Raw genomic sequence first — 18,105 nt, forward strand, 5'->3', positions numbered from 1 at the left:
GCTTACGTAGAGGTAGCGGTGACGAGCCAGTCGTCGAGGTATGGGTCGATGTGGAGGCCCTGCGCTATGAGGAGGGCCGCCACCGTATTCATGATCCTGTTAAAGACCCTGGGGGCCGAGTTGAGGCCAAAAGGAAGGACCTTGTATTGAAAATGGAAGCACATGATCCTGAACCGTAAAAGAGAACGTTGGGGCTGCCAAATCAGGACATGTAGGTACACGTCCTTCAGATCCAGGGAGCAAATCCAGTCTCCCTTGCACAATGTCTGCGCTATAAAAGCTGGTGTAACCATCTTGAATTTTTGCAGGGTAAGGAGAGCTTGAGGGTGGAAAGGTCCAGCACAACTCTCAGGCCCGTCTGGTTCTTGTTCTGAATGGCGAAAATCCTGGAGTAAAAGCCCAAGCCTCGCTGGGAGGCTGGGACTTCCTCCACTGCCTGGCTCCCTACGAGCGACTGGATCTCAGCCAAAAGAGTTGCTGTCCCAACCTGTGGGAGGTGAGGAGGGAGGAGAAGCTGGGATAGGGAGGCGGTACCCAGTGGATACTACGGAGAGGATCCAGTGGTCTGAAATTCTGGCACCAGAAATGTGCATGGAGAGCTAGCCTGCTCCCACTGGAGACACGTGGACCCGAAGTGTCATGCCTTCTTTCCCTCGGAGGCTGTTGCGGATGAGGGTGACTGAAAAAGCCCTTACCCCTCCACCCCCTTTTTGTTGCTTGTGCCGGCGAGCGGTCTGGCTGCCTGGATCTCTGTTCCTGGAAGCCGCGGAACCCTCCGTATGTACGACCCCTGTCGGAGCGCTGCTGAGATTGGGTGTACGACTTGGGCATGGTGTTTGTCAGGATGGATAAAGACTTGGCCGTTTGTGAGCTGTATTTCTTTTTGTCTAGCTCTTCGTACATGGAGGAGTGGAAGAGGTCCCCCCCCCCCTCTTCAAACGGTAGATCTAATATGCGTACCTGGACTTTCGGGTTGAATTTTGTTGCTCGGAGCCAGGCTGTCCTTCCCATGTCTGTGGCAATACAGATGGCACAGCTGGAGGTGTCGATATGGGCCATGGCTTAAAGCGAGATTGGCTCTCAGTAGGGAGTACTGAGGAAATCTGCAATTTCCCACCATAACATTTGGTTGGCGACTGCCAGCATGGCATCTGCGTTGGCCTGACGAAGATGCAAGGACGCGTTGGAATACAGATTTTTCCCATATGCCTCCAAGATCTTCTCCTCCTTGCCTAGCAGCGCCGCAGAGGAGGCGGCTGAGGACGACAGGCTTGGAGTATAGTGATGCCGCAGCGATCACTGACTAGTGTGGCTGAGGATGGGCCCGTCTCCATCTGCCTGTACTTGGCGTCCAGGCGTCGATTGACCGGTTGGGCCGAGTGGGGCTTGCGCCAACCCTTCTTGGCCAGGGATTTTACATCGGTTTGCAGAGGAATCCCCGTTTTGGCAGAGGGGCGTTTGGTAAGGACTGCAGCCAGAACCCTGTCTGCCAGCTGCTCGACCTCGGGTTGGGGTAGGCCCAGATACTCTGCCAGCCCAGCAATACGTTTGTGGAAGGCCCTGGCAGAGGATGGCGGTCCGGATCCTCCTCCTCATCCGTATCATGTGGGTTAGGAGGATCTTGTGGAGGAGGAGGAGAAGTTGGCGCCGGAGGCTGGGGTACAGGGACCACGGCTGGAGGCTGGAGGAGGCGGCTGAGGCAGGTAGGCAAAAGAGGGATAGGCCGTAGGCCACGTACCTGGTTGAGGCCAGTCCCACCTTGACACTCTTTCTTCGACAAATTTCTGCAAATTTCTGCAATGACGTCGGTGCCGCTATCTGGTGTGGCGGCCATTTAGTCGAGCTGCCTGCCACGTGTCTGCGACGTATTGCTCGGCCCGCTGGGCCCAGCCTCGTCCAAGACTCTTGCGTGTGGATCACAAGGCCTACCCTGCTCCTCGGGCCTAGGCCCGGAAGGTGCGACACCCTCGGCCCGAGGGTCAGTAGAGCTGCGTTTAGGCGTCCCTCTGACATATTGCCGGTACTAGGGCATAGCCCCTCAGCCTTATTGCTGGTACAAGGGCAGAGCCCCTCGGATGACAATCCGGTAGTAGAACGTACCGGTCCCTCAAAACCACCACCGGGAGGATCCAAGGATCCCTCGGCCCGAAGCTGCAGCAGCCTCGGTGCACGTGCTGGTAGAAGGACCAGACCGGTCCCTCCCATGCAGGAGGGTCCCTGGGAAGGCGTCTCCTTTGCAGGGTGCGATGGAGATTATCGGCCCTACCTTGGGCTTGGCTTGATGTTTCACGAAGTTCTTGCAGTCCTCTGGAGGAAACTTGTGGAAGAGTTCCCGCCACCTGGCTAGCCAGTTCTTCAGCGCTTTCGAGGACAGTGAGCCACACGCTGTACAAGCTTGCCAACCCTGGTCTGGGCCAAGGCAACGTAGGCAGAGGGCGTGGGGGTCTGAAGTTGGGAAGAGCCCGTTGCAGGATGGACACCTGCTGACCCATGTGGAAGTCGACATGCGCCGGGGAGGGGCGTGACTCCTGAGAACCGAGTACCTGAATGATAAAAAGACAAAAAAGACAAAAGACAAAGAGAAGTATCCGTGCGTGGAATTACATGGACAAAGCCAAACCCAGGAGCGCTGGTGAATTCGGCCTGTTACGGTCGACGTGGAAAAGGGGACTGCGGTGTGGTGCTGGAGGGCGGAGTCAGGGCAGCGCATGCTCCCTGGGCCACACCCCAGCGCACCTCTAAATTTAAAGGGGAAGAAGGTTTTTTTTCTGGTGAAAAAGGTTCCGTCTCCCGTCCCTTGGAAGGGATGCCCATGCAATATGGAAGAAAGGGGACGGGACGTAAGATTATGATCGGAGACACTTATTCTGCAGCATGTTTACTTTCAATTGTTTGGCCATGAATACACAACTGCTTGAGAGAACGAAAACACCTTTAATTAATATCACCACAGGGCTGTGAATAGTTATCAGTATCTACTGGTAATACGAAACACCATGTATGGAATATGAACCCATATTCCCAGTCATTCCTCCATCTGCAATAAACTCATTACGCAATACAATGAAGGATTAGTAGGCCAGGGCTACAGGTTGCAAAAGAAAATCTGATGCCACCATCCGGAAAGTTTTGACACCCAAATCCTTAGTCAAAATGCAGTCCAGATATTATCCATCACAAAGGCCACTAATGTTATTTTAGAGGCCTTTCAGCAACACTTCTCAAAGTCTCAAAGCTGCTGCCCCAGTTTGCTCCTCCCACCCCAGCACAGAGGACAAATACTATGTCATACAAACTCAATGGTGTGATTGTGCTCAAGAGAAAGCTAAAAAAAAAAAATGTCATTCAAGGGGGAAACATTACAAATAAACCAAAGGTTTTAGGCAGGTATACTTTAACCATTTCAGTCCCATTAAGATGTGACTTCAGCAGTGGGGATATGGGTGGGAGCTCTGTGGCAACAACACTTCTGACAAAGTTTGAGAACTGATTGGGATGCAGAAATTGTTTCACATACCTTTATAGCTCAAAGACCTCTTTGCACCATGGGTCCACTTTCATTTCATGGTGGTACAAACTCACCTACCATTTAGACCCAGGTTCTTGCAACTCCCTCCCAATCCATCGCTTTATATATTGCCCCACAGACCAAGTCGAGATGCAAAGAAGCTCTAATCTAGCTAAATGAATGAAAAGATTAAACTGGACATTTTTCTATTCCCCCTGCCTATGCCAGTTTTGCTTTTGGCTGGAGTTCTCAATCCATTTTCACATTACTTTTTTCCTCCAAAATACAGTGAGTTTGTGTTCCAGAAAAGACAACATTCCAATAAGCAAACCCATAAAATCCATCTTTCGTCTGTTCTGTGACACTTACCTGTAATTGTTTGAGAACCTGGAATGCAAGGAGTTCTTGCCGGAGGTCATCCCCGCACTTCACGATCACAGAGAGAAGCCGCCAGTTTGGGAAGTGGCCATACGGTGATCCTTCCCGGATTCGCCTGTGGGACAGCAGCAGCAATTAGAGAAACAAAAGCAGACAAATAAGCAAAGTATTCTTTTTGTACTCACATTTTTATAAACTCTAAAAACCTACCACAAATTATTTCAAACAGATTCCATTTTTTCTGCTTAAAATGAATGAATTTCAATCAGTAGTAATATTCACCCATGGTATTATTTATTTCGCTCAATTGGCATCATCAGGTTTGGTATAGTTTTATATCAAAATTAAAAAGGGGGGTCCTGGGAGTCCCTCTGCCAGGCATTAGTCCTGGGGTTGCTGTTGGTACTCTTGCTCAGAGGAGAATTGCCTAGTATTTCGGTGCTGGACTGCCCCAGGCCAGGACAAAGACTGATATGTTTGGGATATTTCTCCTTTGTGAAAGATAGTGAGCTAAAGACTCTGGGTAAGGCTCTAGTAACCAGGACTAATGGCTGGCAGAGAAACTCCCAGGACAACCCTGTTATTTGCATAGTTTGATATCAGACATTTCTTTTCTTGAGGTATTTGTTTCGATGGTGTGTACATCGATTAACTGATTGACGCCTGTAAGTCGACGATAACTTTACTAATTCAGGATAACACATTGAATTTTGTATGGTGCCCGCCCACCCATTCCCTTAACAGTTCAGCCAATTCTTACTACACATTATGGCAGAGGTACACATCGCACAAACACTCAGGTTTTCTCCCGATGAAGCAGAGGCCATCTTGAATCTAATTAAAGATACAGGTGCAGGCAGCATTATCACATACCCAGCCAAAAGGATTAAACAAATGGAATATTTGATTAGGAAAGAGATAAATCGGAAATGACATGCTACAACATTAACCAGATACTATAAGGTGCAGATAATCCCACGCGGACAACGCATGCACCTACGTCCGACTATGCAAAGAAAATAAAGAATTTGTCAAAAAATGGGAAAACATCCTAAATAAGTGCTCTCTAGATCTCATTCTCTTGACCATCCAAGAACTATCGAATGAACTCAACATCATTGACAAAGAGATAGATGAGATAACTAGCAAGTTACTCTCCTCCATTAGTGCAGAAGAAATGACCAAGACTTTAGAAGGCATCAATGAGAACCTCGAGGCATGTAAATCAGAACTAGAAAGCAAGAAAATAAGAGATACAGGTACGATTACCTTTACAATAAGGTCTAAACTTGGATGGAGAAGTATAAGAACCAGAGTATACCGTTCCAACGTAGGAGCTCTACTGACTAATCCAGCTCTGATTCAGAAACCCAAAATAGACCCACTACATCTCGGGTACCAAAAAAACGAACCCAGGAGAATCACAAACACAATTTGAGGATCCCGCAAGAAGACCCAATACAAGCTTCACAACTCCACCCCAACAACCTGTTTTTAGGGACAGACGTCAGAAGAAAAGAACCAGGAGGGGCCACCGACAAAGAAGGGCCACAGAAACCGGAAGGACGATACCCGAGCAAGAGAACCTAGTGTTTAATTTATCCGATCGCATTTTGACAATAGAAGAAATCGGAATTTTGCAAAAAGGATTCAGTTTCGTGCCCACATAGAACACCAGTGTATTCAACACCAAAATAGAGGTATTCAAACTTATTCACAAAATGAAATTCAAAGCCTTTTCTTTCTCTCAACACCCCCACAACAGAGGAATCTTCCACAGAATACATTGAGATCAAACCAAAAAGCAAATTCCTTCCACCACTTCCTCATGGCACCACTGATGTCTACGAGACTTAAGCAAAATCTCCCATAAACCACCAAAGTACAACAACCTCAGTACCAATGAAGTGGGCATCATTAGGAATCTTTATCAAGATGACAGCATAGTTATTCGTCCTTTAATACAGAAATATCCGACAAATATCAAGGATAAACCAGACCTTTTGAATCGTTTTACAGACATTGTGATTGAAGAAACAAACGTCCTGGTTACCATAGATGTTTGCAGCCTTTACACTTCCACTCACATAACTTAGGTCAACACGCAGTTGAATGGCTCCTTCTTCAGGAAGAGAAGGTTGGGGCATCCAAAGAATGGATCATGATCATGTTAGAATTTATCGCACAAAATGCTTACTTTGAACATAAGGGTGCTTACTACCTACAAACCAGCAGAACAGCCATGGGGGCCACCATGGCCCCAGCCTATGCCAATGCATTTATGTTGAAATTCGAGGATGAACATATCCTTAATCCTCCAAGTGTGGCACAAGTACATCAATCATTGTGGCAGATGACATGCATTACTTACCGTAAAAGCATTTCTGATGATTGTATCTGCTTAGATTAACATGCTGTGCATATGGTCCGACATCCAGTGGTAACCGCAGAGTATTGCATCTTGTCTTTCGGGGACCGAAAGGGGACGTTGGCATAGGCGTGTCTGAAACACTATCACTATCGTGACGTGTGTAGTACCCAAAATCCCTCACGCGCCAAGGTCCCTCCGATTGTATAGTGAGTGAGTACATAAAGAGAGAAAGTAGTAAGAAGTCTATGTTCCTTCCACCCCCAGCGGGGAGGGCACATGTGAATCTAAGCAGATGCAATCATCAGAAATGCTTTTACGGTAAGTAATGCATGTCTTCTGATGTTTGTTAATCTGCTTAGAATCACATGCTGTGCATAGACTAGCGAGCAGTACCCTGAGTTGGAGGTGGGTTGTGAGAAGCAATAGTAGAAAAAAGATGTCTTAGTACTGCTTTTCCCACCAGAGAATCAGCCCTAGAATGAGTGTCTAGGCAATAGTGTTTTGTAAAGGTGTGTACAGAACTCCAGGTTGCCGCTTTGCAAATGGACTCTAGGGGAACATTTGCAATGAATGCTATGGATGCCCCAGTGCCTCGAGTAGAATGTGCTCTAGGCTTGAAGGGCAGTTCTCTCTTTGCAAGAGTGTAACAGTGTGATACATTTGACAATCCACCTTGATATTGCTGATTTAGAGACAAGATCCCCTTCTCTACCGGCTGCCACTGAAACAAAAAATTGTTTAGTCTTCCTCAGTGGTTTAGTTCTATCCATGTAGAACATGACTGCCCTGCGCACATCTAGTGTGTGAAGGCTTCTTTCTGCCATGTTAGTAGGTCTCTGGAAGAACGTGGGTAGTTCGATTGACTGGTTCACATGGAACTTCGAAATAAATTTCAGCGCAAATCTGGGATGTGTGCGCAGAACTACCTTATCTTTGTGGACTGTAACAAAGGGGTCCAAAACCGAGAGGGCCTATAGTTCGCTAACTCTACTGATAGAAGTGATAGCTACTAGAAAGGCTGTCTTGTAAATCAGGTCTTTCAGACTAGCTTTATGCATAGGCTCAAAAGGGGGTCCCATGAGCCTAGTTAAAATCACATTTAGATCCCACCCAGGGTCTGGGTGAGTGATGGGGGGATACATTCTTTTAAACCCTTGAATAAAGGCTTTAATCACAGGTATTTTCCACCACAACACCTTCTGCTGTGACGTGGTGTAGGCTGACAACGCCGCAAGGTGAACCTTTAAGGAATTGAAGACTAACCCAGAGTCCAACAGATGGGTTAGATATAACAATGTGTGAAGGCGAGCAATCGGTGGGATTGACGCCTTTGGAACTGCACCAGATGACAAAAGGTTTCCATTTGCTGGCATAGCAATAACGTGTGTTAGGCTTTCTTGCCTCCCTCAGTATGTCCATACATCTTTGAGGGAGTTGCAGATGTCCAAATTTTAAGACCTCAGGAGCCAGGCTGCTAAGTTCAGAGTTTGTGGGCATGGGAGCCACCAGAATCATGGTGACTGGTTCCTGGTGCATCTTGTGTACCATCTTGTTCAGAAGGGGAGTCCGGAGGGGGGGGGGAGCGTAGACAAATTTCTCCGACCAAGTTATCCAGAGACCGTTCCCCTTGGATCGGTTCTGGGGGTACCTGGAGGCGTAATCTTGGCATTGGGCGTTCTCCTGCGTAGCGAACAGGTCGATCTCTGGAAACCCCCATTCTGGGAAGACGTTGGATTACAATGTCTTTGTGCAGTCGCCATTCGTAGTCTTCTGGCAGAGTAAAATCTCTGCTGAGTACGTCTGCCAGCAGATTGAGTTCCCCTGGAACATGTTGGGATATCAGGAACATCTTGTGTTGGAGAGCCCATATCCAGATGTTTTGGGACAGCTTGGATAGCCCCGGAGAGTGAGTGCCCCACTGTTTGTTCAGGTAATACATTGCTGTTGTGCTGTCGGTTAGGACCAGCACTGTCTTCCCTTGCAGTTGCTCCTGAAAGGCTTACAATGCTTTGAACACTGCTAGTAGCTCCAGTAAGTTTATATGGTTGGACGCTACCTGAGGGGACCACACTCCGTGCGCTGTCTGTTGAAGCAGGTGACTAAGCTGGATTTATTTTCGTTGATAGAAAGTCCCAGGCTGAACAGTAGGTCTACTGTCTTTTGGGTGTTCGAAAAACAAACGTCGAACGAGTCACCCATGATGAGCCAATCGTCGAGGTAAGGGTAAACTGGAACTGAAAGTCTGCGCAGGTGTGCCGCTGCCAGGACCTTGGTAAACACCCTTGGCGCCGAGGCTATGCTGAAGGGGAGTACCTTGAACTGGTAGTGTTTGTCCTGAATCACAAACCTTAGGAATTTTCTGTGCGCTGGCAGCATTGAAATAAGAAACGTATGCATCTTTCATATCCAATGTTGTCATGAAGTCCCCCTGTTTTAGCAATGGGATCACCTCTTGCAGTGTTACCATGCAAAACTTCTGGGGCTTTATGAACTTGTTCGCTGGGCGCAGGTCTAGAACAGGACGCATGGTGAGATCCTTTTTGGGTACAAGGAAGTATACTGAATAGATACCCTTGTTTACCTGAAGAATCGGGACGGCTTCTATGGCGTCCTTTCCCAGCAGCGCTTCCACCTCTTGGATCAAGATCTGCAGATGTTCCGGTGAAAGGCGTCGATGTTTCGGCGGTCTGAACTGTGGAGGTCGGGCGAATTCCACGCAGTAACCGTGGGCGACTGTCTTTAAGACCCACTGGTCTGAAGTTATCCCCTCCCATGCATTGAGGAAAGATGTTAATCGCCCCCCGACCATGGGAGAGGACCTGGACTTGGTGGTCATTTGTGACCCGAAGTTGACGCTCCTCTGGAATTGGAGCCTCTGCCTCTATTCTTTCCGCGCTTCTGACCCCTCTGGGGGTAGTAAGTGGGGCTTGCAGCAGGTTGACTTGAGTTGAAGTTGCCCGTGCCGAAATTATTTTGAGCGGCGCGGGCTTGTCCTCGAAAGGACCGCCGAGAATTACTGCCCCTCTGTGAAGAGGGTTTTTGGGAAATCTGGTGCAGCGACTTAATAGTCTCGTGCTCCTTCTTGGCTGTCTCCAACGCATCGTCTACCGCCTTCCCGAAGAGGTTGGCCTCTTCGATGGGTTTGTTGATAATGGATGCCTGGGTCTCAGGCCTGAAGCCCGACGTGCGCAGCCACGCGTGTCTCTTTAGGAGAGTACCCTGTGCGAGAGACCTGCCTGCTGTCTCTGCGGTGTCCAGGTTATTCTTTACAACATTCTGATTGGCAAGTTTGCCCTCCGAGACAATGGCGAGAAGCTTGGCTCTGGTTGGTTCCGGAACCCTCCTGAAGGCCTTCCTGGAGTAGGTTCCATTGGGCGTCGACATAGCTTACCAGTAACAACGTGTTATTGGCAATCCGGACGGTATAGGCCGCCGCCAATGTAACCCGTTTGCCTAAGGCATACAACCTTTTGGACTCCTTGTCCGGGGGTGACTCTCCCATGGCAAGGGGAACCCCTGCTCTCTGGCGACTGTTGGTCACCACCAGCGAGTCTGGGACTGCGTGTCCTTTGATATAAAGCGGGTCGGTGGGGGAGGGCCGGAAAAGTTTTTCGACCCTTGGGTTCACAGCCCTAGTCTGAACGGGTGTGAGTAAGGAAGGGGCCAGCCGTCTCTTTACAGAGCTCAAGAGAGGGATAGACTGGCTTGCCGGAGGCTTTTCATTAATAATGTCCTCCGCAAAATCTTGTTCGGGCAATGCTTCAAGCGTGGCAATTTTAAAGAATTCTGCTGCTTTTTTCAACATGTTGTTGAAAGCCATTTGATCATCCACCGGGGAAGCTTGTCGAATCGGGGTGGATGGGGGAGAGTCGAGGCAAACGATATCAGAATTGTGATCATCCTGCTGGGTGTCCTCCCAGTTGTCCGTTGCCCCTTGATCTTCCCCATAGTTGTCCAGAAAAGAAGCCTCCGCTTCTTCTGTATAGATGTCTCTATACGTGTCCATCTGGACATCTTCTTGATAGTCAACTTGGTGTTGGGCATCTTGTGTTTGAGGGTTACACAAGATGCCCAGCTTCTGATCAAGCTCCGCCGAGCTCTTTTCGGCGGAGCTTGATCAGAAGCCCTGAAAAACTGCTCTAGCCGATCCATACACCCCTCGAATTGCTCCGTGGTCCACTTGGATGACCCAAATGGACCTAGCTGAGTAGGAACCGGGTTCTCTGCTCTAAGGCGTTCAGAGGATCTCCTCAGGGTGCTTGAGAGGGGTACCTGGCTTTCTTCGTAAGAGTCTTCGGAATCGTCTTCCAAATCCGTGGAAAACTTTGGCGGATTGGCCCATAACTGCGGGCGGAACCGGTACTAGGCCCACCGCCTTAGCAATCCTATTGATGCTCTTACGGATAGTCACCGAATCTTCGGGAGACGAATGCCTCTGATGATGTGTCGGCAGTGAAAGTGTCTTCCGCGGCTCCAGAAGGGCCAGCGGATGGCTTCTCGGGTAGAGACCTACTCGCAGTTTTCGGGCCTGTATGGGCCTTGGAAACCTTTTAACCCATCGAAGTTTCTTGTTCAGAAACTTCGGCGTGTGTAGTTTGGGGAGTAGCGCCCTTGTTATGTTTGTTATGCCCAGACGTCATGCGCTGCTGCGGATGCGGGGAAGGCTTCGGATCAGAACGATCCGATGGCGCTTTCGCCTTCTTCGACGAAGTCGTCGAGGAGGGCGCTTGGGTTGTGTGCTTTGTGCGATGTGATTGTACGCCCCTGTCACCGGGTGTGGTCCCTGTAGCAAGACCGGAGTCGAGCCTGGAAGGGTCGGGGACGGGCGTGGCGGCTCAAGAATAGTTTGCCTAAAGGTCTATAACGTCTGCGTTGGACATTTGGTCATCCGATGTACCCCCATCACTTTCGGCTGGTGTCGCGGCAGGGGAGGCAGGCTCCACGCGTGACATTCCGTACGCGGCCCACCGCTTCAACCGGCGCTCCTTAAGGGTTTTAGGAGTTTACACGCCGAACACTGCTTCTCGTCGTGCTCTAGGGGGAGACAAGCGTTACACGACGTGTGCTCGTCTTTCCACGGATATCTGACCCTACACACAGGGCAGAATCTAAATGGAGTCCTTTCCATAGCAGAAGGGAAGGGTGACCAGACCAAAAAGGAAAGCAGTGGAAAAGAGGGAAGACAGTTTTAGACAGCATGGCAAACCCCGACCCGACTCTCCCTACTGTGTAGGCCGGCCAGAAGGCCCGACCACGTGGAAGTCCGAACGCCGGATCTTAGGCGTCGGAACCCACAGCCGTAGACGATTCCCCTTTAGTCTTCGTCGAAGATGTTCTTGATGGGCGAAGTGACTTGGGATTAAACCGACAATTCGGTAAGATAAACAATGTCTCATGAAGAGCTCTGCTATAGGGCGACCAGTTATCTGGGCGGAAAAAAACAATCTGAGGGACCTCGGCGCGTGAGGGATTTTGGGTACTACACACGTCACGATAGGGATATTATTTCAGACACGCCTATGCCGACGTCCCCTTTCAGTCCCCGAAAGACACGATGCAATACTTCGCGGTTACCACTGGATGTTGGACCATATGCACAGCATGTGATTCTAAACAGATTAACAAACATCAGAAATATAGACGATATCTTTGTGGTCTGGAATGACTCCTTAGCAGATCTGGAAGCCTTTCTGAGATATTTTAACTTAATCGACCATAGAATCCATTTAACGCACAAAGCAGACAATCCGGGTATTCAATTTCTTGATATCCCAATTGCACCCATGGCCCCAGGATTTCTAACCACATAGTACCACAAACCAACGGATAGCAATAACCTTCTCCAAAGACTCAGTTTTCACCCACCATCCAACATCAAATGCTTGCCATATAGTCAACTACTACGAAGCAGAGCAACAACAGGATAAAGACTAGATGCTTAAACGGTTTAAATTGAGAGGCTATAGGGAGGAGGAACTGCAATCGGAAACTGCCAAAGTGGCCACTAAGACACTCACTTCATTACTGTGCCCCAAGATCAAGACTAATGTAGAGGACAACAAAATGTTTTTTGTAACCAAATACATCACTCAGACTCCAAGGATTAAGAAATCGATTTTGCGACACTGGAGCATCCTACAGAGACAACAAATTGAGCGATCTATTTAAGGAAAAAAATATTTTTGCTTTCCAGAGAAGTGATATCTTTAGAGACCTACAGGTCAAAACGCGTACTAAAAACAAGAATTCTCAATTTACAGATATAAAGGGCACATTTCCCTGCTTGTCCTGTTGCAATTGCAACAACATCAAAAGGAGATCTTGTGACGCACCCCAGGACAGGGGCTAAAAATCAAATTACGCAACTATGCCACATGCAACACTGAGAATGTCATCTACACCATCAAATGCCCTTGTGTACTGTTGTACGTTGGACAAACAAGCAGGAAATCCAACATTAGAACCAACAGCCGTACCTCTCTGTGGCATGCCACTTCCTACAAGAGCGACACCAGTTATCTCAAATTAAATTACAAATTCTGGAGACCATTAATACCAGAGATTGCAGAATGGATGTTATAAAGAAATTACTTCAGTGAGAAGCATTCTGGATAAACTGGATTCAGTTACATCACACGGCCTTAACTAGATCTCCACTGCTGCTTATAATTTCATGCACAAATTGTGTGCCGTTATCGACACTACTGTCTCTTACATTAATTGTAATCACACACAATTGATATCCTGCGAAGGTATGGAGTCATCACAGGACCCTCTGGACCATGACCCGCTATTCTTGAAAAACCCAGGTTAACAATTTAAAACAACCGTAGACAGAACAATATGCTCCTGCATGTCAATGCCCTGGGATAATAGACTCTGTGGATAGGAGTGTTATACATTCACATCTCATTAGTATTTCATGGAAGGACCTATAGTTTTGAATTGCAGCCAGCACTTTCATTTAATTTTACTGGGCGTGGGAGTAATTACCTAATGTTCATGTTTTCTGTAATCTGTTCAGACAACATGTCCACAGTTTGCTTTTGTCCATCTAATGTATCGCACTATTATCCTTAATTTCTCACATATTATCTTTCTTTGACTGGACTATATATACCTAAGAAAAGGATGCTTAGCACACAGTGTGTGCAATTCTTTATAGCAAGTTAGTCTGACAGTGATATGTTAAGATTGAAATTCATGTGAACATTAGTTAAAAAGAAATAATGCTAGGATTTAGATTTTCAGTTATTTGTTACTGCATTGTCTTTGGAAATAACTGCAGCCACGTTATGTAATTTTTCTAGATGGAAATGCGCTCATTCAGACCATAGGTCATAAATATGCAGTATTATATTCATCCACTATGTTGTTAGGATCGGCTTTTATCTGGATTACACAGCACAGTGTGAAATTCTGTAGAGCAAGTTAGTCTGATAATGACATGTTAAGATCGAAATTAATGTGAATATTGGTAAAAAGAAAAAATGCTATGATTTTGATGGTTATTTGTTACTGCATTGTCTTTGGGAATGATCATGACGATAGGTTTTTTATAACGTGCTTATTACCCAGAGGTTTCTAAGCGGGGACCCAGGGATCGAACCTGTGGTGCTCTGTGTTTTGCTTCCAGGGCGAGCACGTTGCCCCTGAGCTATCCTCCCGAGACAGAGGCCCCGATATGTTCTTGCTCTAGTTGGAAAAGTGCTCATTCAGACCATAGGTCAGAGACACGGTATTGTATTCATCCACTAGGTTGTTAGGATATGCTCTTATATGGATTACACCAGCTGCGCCACAGGTGCATGTTATTTTGAAAGTAGTGATTCTAACTCGCAAGAACTGTGCACGGATTAGCCATAGATACTAATATCTGGTAATACTTACTGATCTTGGTTTTTTCTCCCCAATCTATCACAATTCACAGATCACTGCCATTCAGCCAGTCAGCACTAGCACACATCAGCCCGCTGCCCGTATTATACACAATTGTTTATATGCAATCCACCATACTTTAGATCTACAAACATAATCATCACCGGCAACAGGCATGACGAAGCACCCAGTTTCCACGTTGGCCTGACAACACCAATTACAATTAAGGACCACACATTAACATTACACATCATCATGGCCATCACGTGCGTAGACATGATGAAGGTACACACCTCCAATTGGCACAAGTGGTGTCCATGGCAACCGCTAACAATTTCTTTATGACCGACCACATCACGCTGCGGCAGCTAATTTAGCAACTGCCCGTTGCAAACAACGATCTCACGCTTTCAGCATACGTTTATTTTGTGAAACAACTTGGGGTTTCCTTATTGCTGACACGCAGAGTGCTACACGAGAATTAGGCTGCTGGCGCCAATATGTCCCACACATGAATTCTCAAGCGAGAGATTGCGGTTCTAATGGAACTAAAGTGCAAACAACATGCTTTCACTATTCCATTCCCATATTCTCCTATGCTCATTTTCACTCGTTTTATTCACAGAGTGAACCCACCATTTAAGTGATAGGCTACAGTGACCCATGACAACGTGTGGATCCACAGTCACGCTAATACGGGAACTATAGGAGTTAAGTCCTCTGTAGTGCTAGCCCACTACTCCCTTTAAAGGTTAGCCTGTTTTATGGCCCTTTACTGTAGGAAACACAGACGATTGTCTCTAAAAACAATATAGGATTCGACATTTATGCGCGCATACTTGCATTCCAGCTTCCCTTGCTGTGATACAGAACCAGTACCACCTTTCCAGATTTCTTAGTAGAATCCATACAGAGAAAACAGGTACGACTTGATCATGGTCGGTTTATGATTTCACTACACAATTGCATGAGATTATTGTTGCAAGGAATAGAAGCTTTTCTAATAAGACAAAACCTCAAGGTGGTAATAGCAATATACTTCAATTTATTTTGTAGACAACGCGCTAATGATGGACATGAGTCCGAAATGCATGGGAGAAGTTGGCCTCTGTACTTCTGATACATTAAGAAGATTAAAAACAAGATTAGATTTTTTATTTCTGTTTTCTGTGACTTGATTACTTGAATATGAATAATATAAAATTATTGTAGTATTCAGCCATGGTAGTATTTTCCTAGTTTCTACCCCCAATTGGCGTCATCAGGTCTGGTATAGTTTTAAACCAGACATTTCTTTTCTTGATGACTTTCAGTGACATTTTGCTAAGATCTTCAACCCAAATCTACCAGGAAGGGAAAATTACATGCTTCCAATCTCAGTATTATTTTCTTAGCAAAGAGGGCAGCTCTAAAAAATAAAAAAATATATACACTTTTGTGGGTATGTCAGATTTTCCAAAAGTTAATTTTCCCCCAAAACAATGGTCTGAAAATCAAAATGCAGCTCAAATAAAGAAACCTTGTTTAATAGATTCTGTGACTTAAAGCCAGAACGACCTCACTTTAAAACATTCCCATACATCTACAGATCAGAGTACAGATTAGCAAACTTGGTTAGAGAAACAAGCGGGAAGAGTGTTCTGAGCTAACAAACGAAAGGATCAAGTGTACACACAGTGAATATTCCCATTGTAGGGGACGATATAGAGAAAGAGCTAAACGATGGGAAGTAGATGCATTTCACCAACAGTCTCAATTGATACTCAGAAAAGATACCAACCAAAGTTCCTGTTTAGAGGTCTGTTAGAAGTGTCAAAACAGAAGGGTTTCCTCATTCACAGTCCTGGGATCTAATTCTGAATTGCCAAATGTGGCTGCTGCATTTTGACAAGAAAAACAGTTACATTTACCTAACTTTCTCCTGCCAGGGTTCCTTCAGTGCCACTGCAGACGGGTCGTCTGGGTCTCTTCTAAATGTTGTTGGAGTATGCGCAAGGTTCTCAGACAAACGGCGTCTAAAATAGTTAAGCATAACACTAGAGTACTTGTAGTTAGAAAATAGAGTGTTTCAACAGCATTAAGAGGTTTCATATATAGGTCAGTGACAAGATTTTACAGTGCCAACCAAATACTTAATATTGAGAATTATCACCTCATATTTTTTCAACAAACTTGTGCTCGTTCAAGTGAGAAATTATTCACCACAACGTGTAAAATAATGTTGCGTACCTGTTAATAGTTCTGTGGCTGGCTTTATATTGGCTGTATGTTCACGAGTTGTACAAAAAATGTCTCTGCCGAATGGTGTTTTTCCAGAAGTAAAAAATACTGGGTTGGATTCAGGGTGGGTCCAATATGACCCCCTTTAAGACAATCTTCCATCAGAGAAGGTTTGAGGAGAGGCCTCAATATGCCACTACCACTTAATGCACCTGGAGCAGGATTCTGCTGCTCGCTCCACTGAAGGTAGGCCCCGTGGGGCTGAGCAGCTGGTTGGGGAGTCTGAAAATCGTTTTTATTTGCATTTTTGGACAGAGCGTGCATCAGGCTCAGAAACACCTCAGGAGGTCTCAAATACATAGCGCTCTATTTTGGGGTCGATTTCGAGTGCTGCAATCCATTCTTGTGTGGTCTTTGACTCCCAATATCATCTACCATTGCAACCAGTGACACCTTCAAAGATGGCCACCCCTCACTAGGGCCTGGAGCCATTGTCTGCCTGCCAGCTCCCCCCATCGTGATTGGCTGCCCCTTTCATTCTTGAGTCGATGAGAGGCATTGGCAGGCTGAAGCCGGCCCATCCAGCAAAGGACCACAGCTAAGGCCCTGCCTGTGTGAGCCTTGAGGGCCCCCCGACAAACTGTCTAGCCCCCAGACTTGATCCTTGGACATCTACACTCCCTGCATTACCAAACGTACCGATGGCTGAACTCTTCCATTGCCGCCTCCACCAATCTTCCAGAACCTTTCTACTGTGCACATATGTACTGTGCCTTCCTTGCCTCTACTAATCTACATCTCCTCTCTCTGCATTGTGTGTACTTTTACATCTATGCACCTCTCTTGCATTGCATTTATGCCTCCTTTTAAAAATCGAATTTAGGATGTGTGTACTTACATCTGTGCATGTGTCTCCTGCTTTATGGAATGCATGTATGCTGTGACTACTTCTACTAGGCCATCTAGTGAGTTTAGCTTAACTATGCTGTGCAGCCGCTCATCTCATTCCTCCACTAATGTCTGCCGCCCCATTAGCTCTCTCCATCTCACCCATCTTCTCTAACTTTTACACTATCACATATCCTACCTCTCTGACGAGGTCCAGTAAGAAAAAGTACAACAAAAACGACATCTCAAGTGCAAGCCCTGGACTTCCCATCGCAGACACCTATGTCAGCGCTTCCTCCAGAGAGGTCTTCAGTGATATCCTCTTTTCTGTCCCCTCTCCCCCATCTCCACTCTGTCCTTCCATATATATAGCTGTACCCCACCTCAGAAAACCTAAGGCAGAGTCCTCCATCTGGCGACTCTTAATGCCCGCTCAGCCAACAAACGCTCCGCTGACATCAGCCTCCTTCTTGAAGACATTGACCTCGACATTCTGACTCTTACATAGACATGGTTCAATGGCAGCTCAGTCACTGCTTTTCATTCACTACCTCCAACAACCTCCTCCTGGGCAATTTCAATATCCAACAGGACTCCCCTGGCTCTGCATCCACTCTCTTCCTGGATCTATGATCCCCTCTTTCCCTCTCCATTCTCCCTTCTGGGCCAACCCACTCAGCTGGACACACTTTGAACGCCCTCATACACTGTGACCTCCCACCCCACTACTCACCCCTCTCTCCTGGTCAGCCCATTCTCTCCTCTCCTCCCACCTGGGTCTCTTTGGCCCTCTGACACCCCCCTTCCCTTAAAGCCCATCCAACCTCGCTCCCTAATATCCGCCTGATTACATTAGTGTCAG

At 46.8% G+C, this 18,105-nt stretch overlaps 1 protein-coding gene across 5 annotated transcripts in view; it reads right to left on the bottom strand.

The window, feature by feature from the left end:
- The window catches only part of PI4KB (phosphatidylinositol 4-kinase beta), an 830,203-nt gene that overhangs the window by 270,923 nt on the left and 541,175 nt on the right, over positions 1–18,105 (bottom strand). For all 5 annotated transcript variants that reach the window (XM_069650266.1, XM_069650265.1, XM_069650262.1 and 2 more), the window contains 2 exons: positions 16,046–16,150; positions 3,878–4,001 (listed from right to left, as the gene is read on the bottom strand). In XM_069650266.1, coding sequence (XP_069506367.1) covers positions 3,878–4,001; positions 16,046–16,150 — 229 coding nt within the window. The remainder of the gene's footprint in view (positions 1–3,877; positions 4,002–16,045; positions 16,151–18,105) is intronic.

Source organism: Ambystoma mexicanum, chromosome 1p (genome assembly GCF_040938575.1).
Source record: "Ambystoma mexicanum isolate Mex_15411 chromosome 1p, UKY_AmexF1_1, whole genome shotgun sequence".
Classification (NCBI taxonomy): domain Eukaryota; kingdom Metazoa; phylum Chordata; class Amphibia; order Caudata; family Ambystomatidae; genus Ambystoma; species Ambystoma mexicanum.